General features: G+C 35.6%; 1 protein-coding gene across 9 annotated transcripts in view; it reads left to right on the top strand.

Moving 5' to 3' along the window:
* HMCN1 (hemicentin 1) overlaps positions 1-19,573 on the top strand; it is a 514,108-nt gene that overhangs the window by 373,653 nt on the left and 120,882 nt on the right. For all 9 annotated transcript variants that reach the window (XM_063794515.1, XM_054673722.2, XM_514061.8 and 6 more), the window contains 10 exons: positions 948-1,070; positions 1,816-1,977; positions 3,383-3,664; positions 5,240-5,407; positions 9,858-9,971; positions 10,518-10,604; positions 13,169-13,360; positions 15,756-15,929; positions 17,584-17,697; positions 18,534-18,679. In XM_063794515.1, the coding sequence (XP_063650585.1) occupies positions 948-1,070; positions 1,816-1,977; positions 3,383-3,664; positions 5,240-5,407; positions 9,858-9,971; positions 10,518-10,604; positions 13,169-13,360; positions 15,756-15,929; positions 17,584-17,697; positions 18,534-18,679 (1,562 nt within the window). The remainder of the gene's footprint in view (positions 1-947; positions 1,071-1,815; positions 1,978-3,382; positions 3,665-5,239; positions 5,408-9,857; positions 9,972-10,517; positions 10,605-13,168; positions 13,361-15,755; positions 15,930-17,583; positions 17,698-18,533; positions 18,680-19,573) is intronic.

Genomic DNA, 19,573 nt, shown 5'->3' with positions numbered 1-19,573 from the left:
GTATTTAGACTGGTTATACATGTGGATGCTGGGTTCATACAGAATGATGGCAGGGCTTAGTATGAAAAGTGTAAGAACACATATCAAACTCTTCAGTGAATAAAGGAAGAATGACAGGCTTACAGATGGTAAAAAAAGAGAGAGAGAGAGAGAGAGAGAAATAAATTGGTTATATGAGCCTCAAAGGAATAGAGGCTTTTACATGGGATGGTTGAACAATGACTGGAAGCCACACTAGGGGTGGAGGAGGATTCTCCCACTCCTCAACTCTCAGGATCTTGGAAGAACAAGCCGTCTACCAGCTGACAGTCCTGCAGCCAAGGAAGTGTCCTTAAGGAGAGTTCAGCCAGCATCTGCAGACTCCAGCGCCTTTGAGAAAATCATGGGTAGTCAGTATTCACTTTGAAGGTTCCAGAGAGAAGCTGTAGGCCAGTAGAGAAGCAGACTGTGCAATCTGAAATATGCAGTATGTCCTTTGTTTAGATGAAACCCCTTGCCTCTGTTCTTTAGTATATGTTGTATGCCTTATGTTTCCAGTTCTGTTCACTATTTGAGATATCAAAGCTAGCTAGGCAACAGTGACTGGGCTAAGTTTAAACTTGGTAGGTACTTTAGCTTTTTGATGCAAGGTGTCTAAATATCTTGCATCAAATATACATTTTTCTAATAGCTATATGAGCTAATATATTTTATAAGTTATAATAAAGTAGCTTCTTTTTATGCCATTCTGAATATTTTGATAAATTTATATCTGTTTACATGGGAAGTCTGCTATTAGCTATTTATGCTACATCTTACAGGTGATTTTTAATTTGATGTTGATGTCAACCTCATATGACAATTTCTTCCTTATGTCATTTGAGTAGAAGCCTTTTATCTTACATGTAAACTGTTAGGAGAATTCTATATGAAATGAGTGGAAAAATCATATTTTTATTTTTTTCTAGTCCCCCCAAATATTGGTGGTTCTGATGAACTTACTCAACTTACAGTCATTGAAGGGAATCTCATTAGTCTGTTGTGTGAATCAAGTGGTATTCCACCCCCAAATCTCATTTGGAAGAAGAAAGGTCAGTTTTCATCCTTGAAATTTATAAAATTAAAGAAAATATAAGATGGATATTGATTTTGTTTGATAAATGTGTTAGATTATAAACAAATTTTCCTGGGGTTTGCATACTAAATGCTAGACAGCAAAATTGCTTTATATTAAATGTGCAACATGTGATACTTCTACACTTCCCAGCTGAAATTTTTTATTTTTAAGACTCTTAACTCCTCCCTGGAAAAAAATAATTTTCTGCATTAATTGATTATTTTTTACTCAAATACATTATAGGGCAGCTATAAACATCGAGAATCCATCATTCAGAAACTATATTTTCTTCTTTAAAATGAGTTTTAAACTTCCTGGGTGATTGGTTCAGTCATACCCCAAACCTCAGCATCACACAATAGATCTACGTAATAAACCTGCACTTGTGCCTCCTGAATATAAAATAAAAGTTGATATTAAAAAGTAACATTTTTCTGTTTGTGACAGTTTTCAATGTACATTAAGACTGAATTCTGTGTTTGACCAGATTTTCAATTTATCAACAACTCCTTAAGCCCACTAAGTGGCAGAAAGATCATTTAAATTTTCAGTTCATTTAAATATTACGCTCCTTCATTTTACGCACTAGGGCAGGATTATTTTACAGTGTCATTTGCCTTTTATATACTTGAACTGAGTAAACAAGTATCATACTTGGCAATGTATACAAAATGCTTTACAAATCTGCCTCATATTCTGCCATTTGGACTTCTTTGCAGGCTCTCCAGTGCTGACTGATTCCATGGGGCGAGTTAGAATTTTATCTGGGGGCAGGCAATTACAAATTTCAGTTGCTGAAAAGTCTGATGCAGCACTCTATTCATGTGTGGCGTCGAATGTTGCTGGGACTGCAAAGAAAGAATACAATCTGCAAGTTTACAGTAAGTTGTTGATTAGCCAGGCTTTGGCAAAATGTTCTCTTAAATCTTTTCATCCTTCTCATTTACTTTTAAAAATATCTTTAATGTTCATTCAAAATGGTATGGTTGTAACTATCATATGACACACACATTTAAATTGTGCTGACATAACTGGAGAGCAATTACTTCCTTCTGGCTGTTATTCGGCATTACAGCTGTCCACTCTGCATTAGCTCACCAATGACAGACACATCAATGTGGCTGTAATGTGTTGGGGACAGATAGTGGACACGTGGAGGGGGAAGGGGGAGCATTTTAACATAGGGGATATTTACAATATGTAAAAACATTTTATTTTAAAGAATATTTTACTCCTATAAGATCTTAGAGTGCTTAAGATAGTTATATACTCATTTAATCTTCACATGAGCTGTTATATAAGACAAAACTGTCGCCTCCATTTTGTGTATGTGGAAATTTAAGCTCCAAGAGGTTTTGTTGGTTGAACAAGGTCGCGTGGCTTGTGTGTGGTAGGACTGGCACTAGGACATTGGATTACTGACACTGGCCTACTTTTCTTCCCACACACATATGTATTAGAATTGATCTAATTTTTGTTCCTAGAATCAGTGACACGTGAATTCAGCTTCAAGTAACAGAATAACTGGTTGTCAGTGGCTTAACCAAGTAAAAGTTTGTGTTCTCACATAATGAGAAAGTAGAGGTTAGCACTGGTCACTGGAGTTGGTCAGCAGCTTAATTGTATCAGCATAGGAGCTCTGGCATTCTACTGGTCCCTCCTTCATCGTCTCAAGATGGTAGCTGTTATTGTGGTATCAATTCCACATGGAAGGCAAGAGTAAGGGAAAGGGCTGGTATCTTTCCCTTTTATTAGGAGAGCAAAAAATTTTCCCCAAAATCCCCAGCAGACCTCTGTGTAGGTTTTATACACCTAAATTCATTCATGTGGTTACCCCAGTTTTCCAACAAGACTGAGAAACCATCTCAGTTTTTCCAACTCATATTGTAAAAGGGAGAAGGGATAAAGGAGTTAGTAACAGACATTGGGTTGTAAGCTAGGCTACTATATCTATTTTAAATGAGTATTAGGAAGACTTATGTAAGGCAGGGCTACAAGTGATAAGTTCAAATATTTGTATAGCTTCTCAAAAGTGGGAAGTTAGTGAACACAGCAATCTTTACTTACTGTGTCAATAGCTTCATTTTAGGTATGAACCCACTTAACACATTGGAGAAGAATTCCGCCTCTCAGCATAACATCATGTCTGTTAGTCCTGGGTCTTTTCTTTAGTTATTTATATTTTAACATCAAAATATATTTAAGTTTGGCTGATGAAAATTCCTATGTAAGACTTGAAGCAAACATTTCCTCTTTTGTTTCTTTTTATCTTCCTCCAACCCTCAGTTAGACCAACCATAACCAACAGTGGCAGCCACCCTACTGAAATTATTGTGACCCGAGGGAAGAGTATCTCCTTGGAGTGTGAGGTGCAGGGTATTCCACCACCAACAGTGACCTGGATGAAAGATGGCCGCCCCTTGATCAAGGCAAAGGGAGTAGAAATACTGGATGAAGGTCACATCCTTCAGCTGAAGAACATTCATGTATCTGACACAGGCCGTTATGTGTGTGTTGCTGTGAATGTAGCAGGAATGACTGACAAAAAATATGACTTAAGTGTCCATGGTAAGTAGAAAGAGGCTCAATATGTCCATTCACTGGCTAATGTAATCTAGCATCCTGGATGGGAGATATAGGCCTCAAGTACTGAAAGTCATTTATTTATAACCCATCATTTTAAACATATATACCTTTTCCCCAGGTCAGTCTCATCATTTATCCTTCTATGCCTGACCTCACATTATTTACCTTGCTGAAATAAGCACATATTAGATATTCTTTAAGGAAAGCACACAGTAAAGTAGAAAATTGTTGTCTTCAAATGCTTTTGGTCCAATGCTATCCCAAGTAAAATCTGTTTTTTATGTTTTCCAAATTTGCTGACTTAACTGGGCTTGTATAAACGTAAGTTCCTTAGAATTTACTGACTCATCATCAGTTGAGCATGAGTTATACTGAAGTCAGCTTTAATATTCTAATTCTAATTAATAAGTCATAAATGTCAATAAGAATAGACCAAACATACACATACACAGGGACAATGACTTAGATGTGTACAATTTGAACTATAATTTTTATAGCTATAGAAACAATGGTAAATTTAATGGACACAAATCTTGTAATTTCAACTCAGTTAAGACATGCATGAAGCTCAGTGTTAATATCTTGCAGTTTGCAGCCAACATGTGTGCCAAAGCTATAGGAATCACAACACAAAAGGGAAGATGAATTAATCTTAAGTTCTTTTTGTTGGATTACTCTTAATTTTTAGAATTAGATGATTGATTTTTTAGGAAATCTTTTCCTATAAGTAGGTTATGAATCCATATTACAAATTTGCAAGAAAAGATGAGTGATTCATATTCACAGTAGCAAAGACATAGAATCAGCCTAGGTGCTGATTAATAAATGGTGGATTGGATAAAGAAAATGTGGTACATATGCACCACGGAATACTACACAGCCAAAACTCATGTCCTTTGCAGCAACATGAATGCAGTTAGAGACTGTAATCATAAGTGAATTAATGCAGGAATGGAAAATCAGATGCCTCATGTTCTCACTTATAAGTGGGAACTAAACATTGGGTACTCAAAGACATAAAGATGGCAACAGTAGACACTGGGGACTACTGAAGGGGAAGGAGAAAAGGAGGCAGGAGTTCAAAAACTAACTCTTGGGTTCTATGCTTACCACCTACATGACAGGATCAATCATACTCCAAGCCTCAGCATCACAGAATATACCCATGTAACAAACCTGCACATGAATCCCCTTAATCTAAGATGAAAGTTGAAATTGCATTTTAAAAAAAGGGGGTGAGTGACTCATACAAAATCACTCACCACTATTGGAATAACAATATGAAAATAATTTACTGCTAAGATTGAGGAAGAAGTGACATTTTTACTTCCAGGAATGTCACACACACACACACACACACACACACACACACACACAGACACACACACACAGCTGGTTGTTGTGATTGCTTATTTTGCTTACTATTAATCAGAAAATGGAAGTCTTGTTAACATACACTGTTTAGGATTTGATGTTTGTTATACAACATCAGGTATATCAAATGTATATCAGGCAACTAATATTTCCATTCCCTGTTTGTTTTATTTTGTCTTACAGCTCCTCCAAGCATCATAGGAAACCACAGGTCACCTGAAAATATTAGTGTGGTAGAAAAGAACTCAGTATCTTTGACTTGTGAAGCTTCTGGAATTCCCCTGCCTTCCATAACCTGGTTCAAAGATGGGTGGCCTGTCAGCCTTAGCAATTCTGTGAGGATTCTTTCAGGTATTAGAAATTCTGGTAGCCTTATAATCTTGTTAGCTTCATATGGCTACAATTTCTCCTTAATTTCAAATTGCTCAGTGTTTTTGTTGTTTTGTTTTTTAACCTACTGCTTACTGTAATATTCACTAATCATATTAAGAAAAAATATTTAAAAGGATGTAAGAAACTATATGAAAATGAGAAATCTCCAAATATCTCTAGACCCCTTTAAAAAACAAATCTTGGCACTTGCTGATTACGTCAGTCATGGAGATGTCAAAGCATTCATGCTACAGTGAGCATCCACCAATTTGAAAATAATTGTAGGAAGTGCTGAAATTGAATTCAAATTCTACAGTGAATCCTAGTATATAAAATACTTCTATAACCAAATATTAATATTTCAATGTATTCCTGACTAATCTCAATGATGTTTACATTTCTAAAATGGGTAGTTTCCTGTGAGCTAAGACTTTATTTTCAAGAGATATTGGTCATATTCCTCATATAATTTTGTGGGAAAATCTAAATAGCTTGTCATTTGTGGATCAATATAAGCGTAGAGAGAGGCAAGCTGCAGAAATCTGCACTTGGCCCATTTTAGTAATGACTTGGTTACAGACTAAGATAATCTTGCCAAGTTTTTGGTTAATAAAAAGCTTAGATACTTAGAAAAATACCTAATGTGTGATTGAAGGCATCAAAATTCAAACACACCTCATGCTGGAGCTTTTGGGTTAAAGCTAACAAGATGAAGGTTAAGTAAGGCTCATGATGGCCCTCTATATAATTATCTGATTATGCTAGTTTATGATCTCTTTGCACTTACGGTCAAACCAGTGATGAACTTATGGTGAAGTATAGCTTCAGAACTCTTAATATGAAAAGATGTCTGATTTGTGTTAGTTTCTCAGTATGCATTAATACAATGTGATTATCAAGACAACAAATGTAATATTTTGCCACATCAATAAACTATATTTTCTCCAATAAGAAAAGCAAGAGATCGTGTGCACTATAAACTTAGCAGAACTTATTAGAAAGACAAGAAGAGAGGCTTAATGACAGTATTTGCAAAGGAAAATAACTATGATGGGAAATTATCACATAATGATTAATATGTCTGTATTTAACCTGGAAAAATAAATCTTGTGGTGTATTTGGTATATAATCCAAAGTAAATTTAAATATTTGAAGAGCCATGGTGTAGAAAGGATTATGTTGTTTTTTTCTAGTTCCAGAGGTTAAAAGTAATGTCAGTATATGGAAGATTCTAGGGATAGATTTGTGTCTGAATATAAACAACTTAAAAGATTATTTAGCTTGCTTAAAATCAAGATGAGCTACTTTAAGTGGCAGTAAGCTCCCTTCACCTAAATGTGCTCAAAGTTTACATTACCACTACTGAAGGCATATTCAGAAAAGATTTTTTCCTAGTGCTGGAATTAGGTCTAAAAAACCTAAGTTCCCCCTGTTTCTTCCCGATCTTGGTTTATAACTGATAGGAGCTTGAGGAAGAATGTACATTACCATTAACCACATTTATTGTCTATAATACTCACTATATTTATGACCTCAGACTAGTTACTTAACTTTGTTAACTTCAGTTTGATCACTTGTAAAGTGATAATAATAGTATTTGCCTCAGGGTTTTTGTAAGGATGAAATGAGATATCTAAAACAGTTAACACAGCACTTGCTTCTATGGTAAGCATCAAACACCTGTTTCTTGTTATTGTCATAGACAACCTGGTAAAAGGTTTGTGGTCTCCCTGTCCTGGGAAACTTTCCTATGTCCTTACTATGATGTTTTTACTTTGACAGGACTCTCAGTCTCTGTTGATCTTAAGAAATACATACTAATGACAAAGATTGTATTAAAATGTGGTTACCAAAGCCTAAACACATTATCTTCTTGGCTTGAAATTATATTCATCTTTCTGGCTTTTTAAAAAATGTTCACTTGCTAAGAAAGTAGGGACTCTTATTAAATATAGTAAGTGCAGCAGAGCTCCTGGAAGTGAAAAAGGCAAGCTAAAGTGATGTGCTCTAGCTTGTTACAAATTTACAGAAGTGGTGTTTTGGTTTTATTTATCTTTGTTGTGCCTGACTAGCAGCTGGAGATCCCTGAGTGAACACATGATAAGTATTTCACCTTGTGGTGCTGCCAAAGGAGTTATTCAGTTTTACAGTCTGAACATGTTGTGTTGTGCAATAGATAAATGAGAATCAAATGAATGGCATATGTCTTGCTTGGTCTTCAGTCTCCTGTACATGCCTATTTCATTAATATTAGTCCTCCTGAGAATTTAAGCATAGCTTTTCTAAAAGCAGTACTTTGGTGAAGACCCTATCATTGTTATGAAGTTATCTGCCAGAAACAGATAACAGTTATAAAAATTTAATAGGTACAGGAAACGTCTCCATATAAGTATAATTTACTGTCAGAACCCATTTTTGGTTTTCACTGGATTAAGCGAGAAGTCCATGAAAAAAGAGAAAAGGAGAATCGTGAAACTTATGAGGTTGACGTTTGTAGAGCCAGCAGTGATTCATAAAAGTTGTATTGCTTTAATACCTCTCAACTGGAATCGTATTATGATCTCACTAATCTGAAGTGGCAGTGAGCGCTTGAATCCTTCCCTAATTGACATAAGTTTTTAAAGCATTTTTACTTTTTAAGTAAACAAAATTTCTGTTTACTTAAATTCAATTGGGAAAAAAAGGCTAAATTCAGGTAATTAGCTTTGTTTGTCTAAATAAGATACTACTAAGTTCACCTTTCAGTGGGTTTAGGGTGGGAAGGTTGCTTATAGAAAAAGTTCAATGTCAGCTTGTGTTTACATAAACAGAAAACAGATAGAATACCCCTGGGAAACCAGACCCAGGTGAACATTTACATGAAAATTTCATGTTAACCATTATACTGTTTTTAATTCAAATTCAGGGTGCTAAGCAAAAATATACCAGCTAGAAAATTATTACAAAATCCAGTAAATGACCTACTTTTTTGTTGGACCTTACTCCTCAAATGGTGCCCAGGACTTTGTTCTCTCAGTGTCTCTTAGTTCTCTGCAGGTTTTGTTTCATCTCATTTGTTGGCTCCTCTGCTTTTATCTTTAAATAGAGTTCTCCTCCAAATTACACCCCCAGTAGATTAGAGTTTCACTTTCAGTCTACATACATTTCTTGGATGAACATTTCTTCAAACAAAATGTTACATAGATGTTCAAAATACAAAAAGAAGCAAAAGCAGTGTATCACTAGTGCATGAAGTGACCCCATAACATTCTATGTAATGTAGGATTCCATGAAGCTTAATTGAAAGCTGGTAGTCTTCATTCTCCTATCTTCCTTATATTAGGTTGGTGCAAAAGTAATTGTGGTTTTTGCCATTGAAAGTAATGGTAATATATTGATGTCACCCAAATCTGGGTGTCTGGGCTGGTTGTCTTTCTGATATTCCCATATTACATGTTCAATGGAAAACTAGGACTCTTTTCCTAACCATCTGATCACAGGTGTCTTTCTAAGCACAAATCAGATCATAAGCCCCGTTTGTTTATACACTCCATAGTCTTTAGTGAGTGCAATAAAATCTAAATTCCTTAGCATAGCATTCATGGGCCCATGCAATCTGGCCATACTCCATCTAGCCTCATCTCTTACCATTTTCTCCACCTGCTCTGCTTTTGATACCACTTCTCACACCTACTTTCTACCTCTATCTATCTCTTCATTCATACTCCACTCACAATAGCATCTGTATTAGTCTGTTTTCACACTACTGTAAAGAAATACTCGAGATTGGGTAATTTATAAAGGAGAGAGGTTTAATTGACTTACATTCTGCATGTCTGGGGAGGCCTCAGGAAACTTAAAATTATGGCAGAAGGGGAAGCAGGCACCTTCTTCACAAGGCGGCAGAAGAGAGAGTATGTGAAGGAAGACCTGTCAAACGCTTATGAAACCATCAGATCTTATGGCAACTCACTCACTATCATGAGAACAGCATGTGGGAAACCATTCCCATGATCAGGTCACCTCCACCAGGTCCCTCCCTTGACCTCCCACCAGGTCCCTCACCAGGGGATTATGGGGATTACAATTCGAGATGAGGTTTGGATGGGGACACAGAGCCAAACTCAATCAGCATCTCTCAACTCGTGTTAAAATATACTTATCTTTTAAGATCATATTCAAACATCACCTTCTCTGTGAAACAACATTTCTTGCTTGCTGTCACCTAACATTATATTTATTTTTTTATCTATTGAACTAGAAGATTTTTCTGAACTATTTTGTTTTATATAAGTTTAAAATGTGATTTTTTAAAAAGCTTAACATAAATTCATTTTAAGGGCCTCTAAAGCATACTGATTAAATTTTTACCTACATTGAGCATCACTTGGATGGCTTATAAAGTTTCATTTTTCTTTTTAAGTCATCTTAAAAAGATTTGCTTCTGCAGGAGGCAGGATGCTACGGCTGATGCAGACCACAGTGGAAGATGCTGGCCAATATACTTGTGTTGTAAGGAATGCAGCTGGTGAAGAAAGAAAAATCTTTGGGCTTTCAGTATTAGGTACTTATATAGTTTGCAATATCTAGAAGAAACTTAAATTGCCTTAAATCCTGGAAGCAGAGTTAAAATTTATTTACCACTTGATCTCATACCTGTGTTATTTAGACCCTGGACTGTGACTCTTGGCAAGAATTCAATATTAGAATTGTTTGGAGGTAATCAGGCAATTGTTTGGGGGAATTAAAATGCCTGTTTTAATTCACAATTGCTCAACAATATTCTGAGAGGCTGAATGACTTGTTTAATGTGAATACATATTAGAGTTATAGTGGAAGAAATAAAAGTCAAATAAATGTTCTTGGTGATTTGTTGACATTTTTATGCAGACTTAATGATTTACATTACAATAAAATTCATTATAATTGGATTTATCACTTTAAAAGTAGACTTGATCAAAATAATATTATGATATTCTAGCAATCAAATAATGAATGTGGATTGGGGGATTTGTTTTGGAGGTTATAGCTTAATAAAACCATACATAAATATCTATAAAATAGCAGCTTTGCTGTTAAGAGCTGTTATTTTGTTGTGTTTTTTTTTTAGTACCACCTCATATTGTGGGTGAAAATACATTGGAAGATGTGAAGGTGAAAGAGAAACAGAGTGTTACGCTGACTTGTGAAGTGACAGGTATGGGCTCAGCTCTCAGACTTTTGGTGCTCCCCCCACTCACTGATAGTCATTGCCTCCACTATATATCTTAAAAAATTTTTATATATTTAGGGGGTACAAGTACAGTTTTGTTACATGGATATATTGAGTACTGGTGAAGTCTCAGTGATGGTAAACATTACCCAAGTAGTGTACATTTTACTTATTAGGTAATTTCTCATCTCTCAGTCCCTCTCCCACCCTCCCACCCTTCCTAGTCCCCAAGGTCTATTATTTCACTCTCTATGTCCATTTGTACACATTACTTAGCTCCCATTTATAAGTTAGAACATACGATATTTGACTTTCTGAGTTATTTCACTTAAGATAAAGGCCTCCGGTTCCATTCATATTGCTGCAAAAGATATGATTTCATTCTTTTTATGGATAGGTAGTATTCCATGGAATGTGTGTGTGTGTGTGTGTGTGCATATATATATATATATATATCTCACATTTTCATTATCCAACCTCTGTTAATGGACACTTAGGTTGATTCCATATCTTTGCTATTATGAATAGTGCTCCGGTAAACATACTAATGCAGGTATCTTTTTGTTATGACTTATTTTCCTTTGGGTAGATATTGAGTCCCACTATATATTAACCAGTTGAGGAAAAGTTCAGCTACTATAATTGGCATTTGAAATTAAATTCTAGTCCAGTATAGCTGGTAGAAATGTAGGAGGAAACCTTTCAAATTCTGTGGAGACAAAAAGGAAATACCAAAAAGAAAAGAAGGAAGAAAGAGGGAGTGGGGAGGGAGAAAGGAAGGGAGGGAGGGAGGGACGGAGGGAGAGAAGGAAGGAAGGAAGGAAGGAAGTCTTTTCTTTCAATTCAATAAATCATTCTCTTTTGAAAAATTATTCTGCTTCTACTTACATGTATGTTTATCTTGCCCTACCTTTTTAAATTTTTGTTTCCTTCCCTGTGTTTGTGCCTTCCTTTTCTTTTCCTTTTTTTCTTAAATTTCATTTCAAAGAAATAGGAGTTTTGGTGAAAGAATGGCATTATTTTGTAGTGGGGATTTCCAAGAACAATATTGTTACCTTTTGTTAGCATGTTTGAATATTACAGAGGGAATATAGAGTAGGAAAAATAAAAATTCTAAAACCAGTTTCACCATCTTTACCAGTAAATTGATTTCTTGCATATAATCAAAATAAACACATCTCTAAGAGGATATTTTCAAGGCTGTCTTTTTATTGTAGATGGCCTTGCAGTTTTAAAGTAAGAATGAAAGTGGCCCATAACATTTTATGGAAAGTCAGAGTTTTAAGGAAGATTCAATGAGTTTCTTATTTCATTGTTTGTCTGCCTTATGTGAGCAATAAATTCAAATAAGCAGAGGGGGGAATGTTTCTATTTTAAGAAAGGCAGATATAAACAGTGTGATATATACTATTAACCTATTAATAATTTTTTTCTAGAAATAATATAGTAATTTACAACAGTTGCATAGACAAGCATTACCTACATTTTATAAAATCCTCTCTTCAAGCTAGTATATCATCCTAGCCCTCTTTCCTAACATGACTTGCTTTTATGGTTTTAAATTTTTTTTAAGTATTTGAATAATTTAAAACTTAATATTTAACATAGATCTCATTTGAAAATAAAAATACAGGATCTCTTCCTAGAGGCTGTAAATATTAAAGAATAATTAATATATTTTTACCTCTATTGATCTGTTCAATATTCTGCCATCTATCTATGATAGAATCCTGGTATAGACTCAAAATATCTGCATGTTGAATTAATTAAAGGTTTTGCTTTTTTACAGCTTTTTGTCAAAAATATAAAATCTTTTAGAAAATTTTTCTGCGAGGCCAGGCAGTAAAATTTACGGTGGCTCACGCCTGTAATCCCAGCACTTTGGGAGGCCGAGGCAGGCAGATCACAAGGTCAGGAGATCAAGACCATCCTGGCTAACACGGTGAAACCCCGTCTCTACTAAAAATACAAAAAAATTAGCCGGATGTGGTAGCAAGCACCTGTAGTCCCAGCTACTTGGGAGGCTGAGGCAGGAGAATGGAGTGAACCCGGGAGGTAGAGCTTGCAGTGAGCCGAGATCACACCACTGCACTCCAGCCTGGGTGACAGAGTGAGACTTCATCTCAAAAAAAAAAAAGAAAGAAAGTATATGAATACAAAGCTGTTCATGAATAATAGTTTTAATAAAAATGAATGCTGCATTATTTAAAAACTGTACTATCAAAATACTTAGTTGTAATAGTCTAAAAAATAGTATAAATTTAGTTATTTAGTTAAACATGAAGGTCAATTTAGAATCATTTTACTTATAGATGAACACTAACCTACATTTGAAAATGATTTATAATCTATGCATATTTTTAAAGTCAACATAACCATTATTATTATAAAATAAGTTAGCTTGCATAGTTATTTTTAAATGAATGATTACTGCAGTGTTTTAGACATGGGATATGTAGGAAGGCAAATGAGTGAAAACCTCCTCTTTCAAAGTTTATCCATTGTATACATGTAATTATTAACTGACTCTCAGAAATGGATTTTTACAGGGAATCCAGTGCCAGAAATTACATGGCACAAAGATGGGCAGCCCCTCCAAGAAGATGAAGCCCATCACATTATATCTGGTGGCCGTTTTCTTCAAATTACCAATGTCCAGGTGCCACACACTGGAAGATATACATGTTTGGCTTCCAGTCCAGCTGGCGACAAGAGCAGGAGCTTCAGTCTTAATGTATTTGGTAGGTGTGGGCTTTTCTTCATATCTTAAAGAATCTGACATGACTGTAGGCTAAATTTTCTTTTCTTTTTCTGTTCAAGTAATGTTTCCGTCGTAGAATTTCATCATGTAAGGAGGACCAGTGCTTGTGTACGTTTACTATTTTTCCTGAATTAATTTATAAATTAATTTATGACATATGGAATACCTACTATGTTCTAGGCACAGTGTTTTGTGCTAGGGACACAACTCTGAATAAGATAGACTAATCAGTAGTAAAGGATAAAGATATATTGGTCAAAGAGAAGCAGGTAAACAGTGATTGGGTCTCAACCTGAGATATTCTATCCTTTTTTTTGTGAGACTTAGCCATTATTGGAAATTGGCCATATTATAGTCTTTGTGGACTAAGAGTGATGAAATAACTGTCTGTTGGTATGTTCAGTTCTGGCTTATGTCTCAGGAAAGACATTAAAATAGATTTTTAACTTGTGCTCACTTTTTGAAATTTCTACCCCCTAAATTTATTGTATTAGATTCCTAATATCATATAATTCTACTAAAATCAACTGACCTATATGTGAGTATGAAAATTTGTATAGTTGTTTGTTTTTATAGTTATTGGTTATACCATTTAAGGAGTACAAAGATACCACCATAGATAGAAACTTCTCATATTGAACACAGCCCTCAAGGAGCTGATAGTCTAATTGAGTAGGGGAGATATATGTGCAAGAAAAATTACATCAAAATACCAGATACTGTATAAGTGTCAATATTGTATTGTGTGTAAGTGTATAAATTGAAACTTATAAATGTCATAAGTGTATAAGTGTATAAATTGACATACAGTATCTGGTATTATATATATGTTCATTCATTCATTCACTCATTCATTGAAGACTGAGGGATCTAGATCTGAATCAAAGCCCTTTCCCACCAACTTCATAAAGTAGAGGCTATTTAAGTGCATGTGTTTGCAACTTCCAATCTACCCGGCCAAAAGTCAGTGCCTTTACCCTTTCTTTTCTCAGAGGATAACTTATCCTTCTTGTTCAGTTACTCCTTGCACTTACACCCTTGACCCTGTATCTTTCCACCATCTGCCTTACTTGCAGCTTCACCGTCTACTGTCTCCACCACTTCATATTTTAACCATGCCCAGATATATATACTTGCTGTCCTACTGAAAACAGGCTCTGTCTGACACTACTCTGGCAAGCACTTCCCTTTTTCTAGGTCCAGCAAATATCTTGCAGTCCCAATTTTAATGTTTTGTACATTTTGATCTCTTTTTTCCTTCACAATGCTCTTTCCCAGTTATCCTCACATATCTTTGTTTGCTCCCTTTCTCTGCCCTTTATGGAAGCTTGAGCCACCTCTTAAACACTGGGTTCCCTAGTGTTCTGTCCTTACTTCACTGCTTGTGTTACTCTACATATTCTCTTCAAGTAATACAATTCATTCCCAGATGTTTAATTATCTTCTATACACAAGAAACTCTTAAAAATGTATACCTGTAACCCAGATCTTTCTTGCAAGGTTCGAATTCCTATATAGAATTGCTTGTCGGGCATTTCCACCTGAAATTCCCATAAGCACTTAAAATACAAGATATTCAGAATTGAACAAACTATTTTCCCTTCCTAAATGAGCAAATCTTTCTACATTTTATATTTTTATGTTGCTTCTCTGCAGTTTAGGTTCCCAAGCAAGCAAACTGGAAGTTATATTTGACTTCAGTTTCCTTTAGCCCCCCAGTTTCCATAATCAAGTCCTGTCAGTAATGCCCTAAATCTTTCTTTACTTGCTCCTTCCACTTTATACCTTCCTTTAATGCTCTGGTTCAGTTCCTCGTTATATTTTATAAAACAAATGTACCTGTCTCAGCTATCCTTGCTTCCAATATTGATCCACTTGAGTTCATCCTCCCGATATACCCTGCTTGCCCCTCATTGCTTACAATTTAATACTACCATGCTCCCAACATGTTCCCTCTTACTAGTCTCTGCTTTCACCTGCTAACTACCACTGATCGTTTAAGGCTCACTTTAAATCCTCTTCCTTTAAGAGGCCTTCTCTAATGAGACCCTTCACACTACACACCTCAAACTGGACTGAATGCTAACTCATTTCCAAAAAACCTCCATTTACCTTGCACCAGCATTCCCATTATTGCCCTTACTACATTGTGGTTTTTTTATGTGTTATGGTTCCTTTTTATGTGTCATCTCCTCCATTACCCTATGAGTTTTTTGAGGGATCACTCTTTTGTGTAAAATAATAATAATAATAATAATAATTTGTTTTCTGTAACTGCTAGGGAATGAAATTATACAAATATAATGGAAATTTAGAAATGCACAAATATACAAATTTCTACATATATTTCCTCAACAAATTTTCATCTTTTTCAGTATCTCCTACAATTGCTGGTGTAGGTAGTGATGGCAACCCTGAAGATGTCACTGTCATCCTTAACAGCCCCACATCTTTGGTCTGTGAAGCTTATTCATATCCTCCAGCTACCATCACCTGGTTTAAGGATGGCACTCCTTTAGAATCTAACCGAAATATTCGTATTCTTCCAGGTAATTCATTTGCTTCAGATGTCCAAGATGCATCTGCGTCATCTACTATTCTAGAAAAGCAGAATCATTGGTTACTTTTTATAAAAACACCAATGTTTTGTTGGTTGTGTTATGTTCTGTGCAGCCTGGTTCCTAATAGGCCACAGGCTGGTCCCAGTCCATGGCTCAGGGATTGGGACCCCTGCTGTAAAGTACTGAAAATTACTTTTTAAAAGATCAGAAGAATACCCAAATTAAAAGGCAAATAAATAAATGCCACAATGTAATTAACTGCTAAAATATATTATAATATGAATGCCAAAAAGGGTAGAAATTCATTCCTGATTAAATATTAACTCTCCTTCAAAGTTTAATTCAAGGTGAGAGAGTTTGTTCCTCTTTACTGCATGGAAATATATAATGCAAATAAAAAGAAAAAGGATTATTTCTGGCTTTAAGAGACTGACAGTCTTATATTGAGAAGAGGTAATATGTACAAAGAGTTGATTAAGAATATGAATCTGTGAAAAATCATGGATTCTGAATAGTCAGGGGGTATGATAAATAGGGAGTGAGTTTTATAAGAATTCAAATGAAGAAGCTGGGTGCGGTGGCTCACGCCTGTAATCCTAGCACTTTGGGAGGCTGAGGCGGGCAGATCATGAGGTCAGGAGATTGAGACCATCCTGGCTAACACAGTGAAACCCTGTCCCTACTAAAAAAATACAAAAAATTAGCTGGGCGTGGTGGCACATGCCTGTAGTCCCAGCTACTCGGGAGGCTGAGGCAGGAGAATCACTTGAACCTAGGAGGCAGAGGTTGCAGTAAGCCAAGATCGTGCCACTGCACTCCAGCCTGGGCAACAGAGCAAGACTCGGTCTCAAAAAAAAAAAAAAAAAAAAAAGACTTCAAATGAAGAAATGGGCACTGTAGGCTGAAGTGGTCAGAAAAAGCTTTGTTGCTTAGTCAGAACTTGGATGAGACTTTAATGAACGTTCTAGAATTTAGTTGATTGGCAATGAGTTAGGAGAGGTTTCAGTTCCATCAGGGTAACCTGTGTGGGAAAAGTATAAAGTGAGAATGGCCTACCTCTGTGCAATAGAATTCTCACCCACTACCCGAAACTTGAGTGGAAATATTGTGTGTATGTATGTTGGCAGAGGGGCAGGAAATAAGTTCAGCAAGAAAAGCTGGAGTCATGTTTTGAATGCCTGAATTAAGAATTAAGAGTTTTTACTTTATATGTTGGTCAATTGAGAACGATTGAAGATATTTAAGAAGGATAGGACCAAAATAAAAACTTTGCTTCAGCACAATTAATTTCTCCTGTAGGCTAGGTAGATAAGAGGAAAAGATGATTAAGGCAGAAACCTATTTATGAAGAGGATGAAAGACCTTATGAAGGATCTTAGCTAGAGTGGTATACAAAGGCATGGCAGGTCTGAATGAGCATGAGAGTCATCACCACAGAGCACCACTGGGGACTCAGCAGCTGTCCTCAGATACCATGCAATCCCCATCAGTATTGCAGTTTATCTTATATCATATGTCTATCACAGAATTGTCATATGTAAAAAGAAATATGTTAACAAGAAGACATAAACCCCTGATAGCCTGTGTGTACTCCACTGTCACTGTGATTTTAGAGACTCTTTGATGTCCCATGATTTTACAGGAGGCAGAACTCTGCAGATCCTCAATGCACAGGAGGACAATGCTGGAAGATACTCTTGTGTAGCCACGAATGAGGCTGGAGAAATGATAAAGCACTATGAAGTGAAGGTGTACAGTAAGTTCTGAAAGAATACTATGTTTCATAGCTTCCCCAATTTTTCTAACTTTTTCAATCCTGTTTTTCATTATGGGTTCATAATTATTTATACTCATCATTAAAGACTTGTTTGTGCAGCTTACTTTATTAAGGATGGAAGTTGAATTAAGCATTGTGTCTATGGCCTCAATTGCTTCAAGATGTGAAGAGCCTACTAAATCTGCTCATTACTCTCTTGTTGGAGACTTTGTCAGTGGCATTTCCTTAAGTTTCTCTGTTTTTCCTTCTGAATTACCCTCTGGGTTGAGATGTAGTACTTTCATGTACAAAACTGTCGTTAGATGCATATGTTCTAATCAACAGCCCAAGATGAGGTCATTAGTGACTTTGAGCTATTCCAATGTACATTGACCTATAAATAAAAAGCAAAGCTAACACTGCCATTAATGGGACTCATATTTCAGAATTTTGCTTTTGTGTTTGTAAAGGAAGAGTATCTTTCTGATTATCTTTTGTTCTTTGACTTGGTACCCTTAATGACCAATAAGATACATTTTAAGGATCATGTTCAGACTATGTCTGTGGACCTGGAACAAATGAAGCTAACTGTTCTGTAAAGGACATTAGCTTTATTGGCAGTATCACATGATAAAGGGAGAAAGAGATTTCCTGTTCCATCTTGTATTTGAACACTCTTTCGTAAGATGTTAACTTAGATACTTAATGAAAGGTCAGCATAGAATGCCTCTGTTATTTCCTTGTTTTCTTGATAAGTAATCCTCAGTGTGATTTCTGTGGTATTCCATGTATTGAAAATAACCAATGTCTAACTCTTTAATATTTATTTTATGCAGTTCCACCCATAATCAATAAAGGGGACCTTTGGGGGCCAGGTCTTTCCCCTAAAGAAGTGAAGATCAAAGTAAACAACACTCTGACCTTGGAATGTGAAGCGTATGCAATTCCTTCTGCCTCCCTCAGCTGGTACAAGGATGGACAGGCCAGTCACAACTTTTTTCATTTGCTGATGATTTCTTAAAGACTAAAATGGTCAATTGAAAAGAAATAATAAAATAGACACAAGTGACTCAGAGAATCAATGTGATCTTAAAACTAGCAAATGCCATGCTCCTAGAATCTAAAACTTAAAAAAAAAAATCCAACCAACCTGAACGATGTTCAACAATTTTAGCATTATTCCATCGCTGGAAAGTTTGCATAATTATTTTGTAATTGTATTTGTATATTAGCAGTTAATTAACATAAAATTGTAATTGTATATTAGCAGTTGTCTATGAAAATCTGGCCACCCTCCCACTGGAGAAGTTAGGGAAACAGTTCTTTTCATTTTTTTGCTGTTGTTATTTTGCAGTTTTACAGAATAAGTAAACCAGGTAAAGAAGCAACACATAAATGTTGCTATCCCGGGTTAGAATGACAGGTATAACATGGGTACTAAATTTACTAAAGTTACTCAGATATTCTTTAAGTATCTTTAACTCTTTTACAAAAGGTAATGTTTTAAAATATTCCAAGATAAAGACAAAAAGCTAAAAAAGATGATGAAGGGCCCAGTACAGTTAACTGGGAACAGAGAAACTTTAAATAAGAGACAGATCCTTCAATTCTGTGATCTGATTTTCAGACCACATATCCATATTTCTCATTCAACTTATGTTCTTCCATGCATGTTTTAAAAGACATATGTGCTGTTGATCTTAGACCAAAATAGATTTTTAAGCAGCTGTTAACACCGTACTTAATACAGATGTGAAACGGCTAAGCTGCTGTTTGTCCTGTTTTACACATAATCAACCAAATAGTCAAATTCCAGTTGTAGAAGTTCAGATCATAATCATGATTTAAGATGCAGGAAAGATATAGCTTTATTTTT

The sequence above is a fragment of the Pan troglodytes genome, chromosome 1 (assembly GCF_028858775.2).
Source record: "Pan troglodytes isolate AG18354 chromosome 1, NHGRI_mPanTro3-v2.0_pri, whole genome shotgun sequence".
Taxonomy (NCBI): domain Eukaryota; kingdom Metazoa; phylum Chordata; class Mammalia; order Primates; family Hominidae; genus Pan; species Pan troglodytes.
This window is presented reverse-complemented; position numbering and strand designations above follow the sequence as displayed.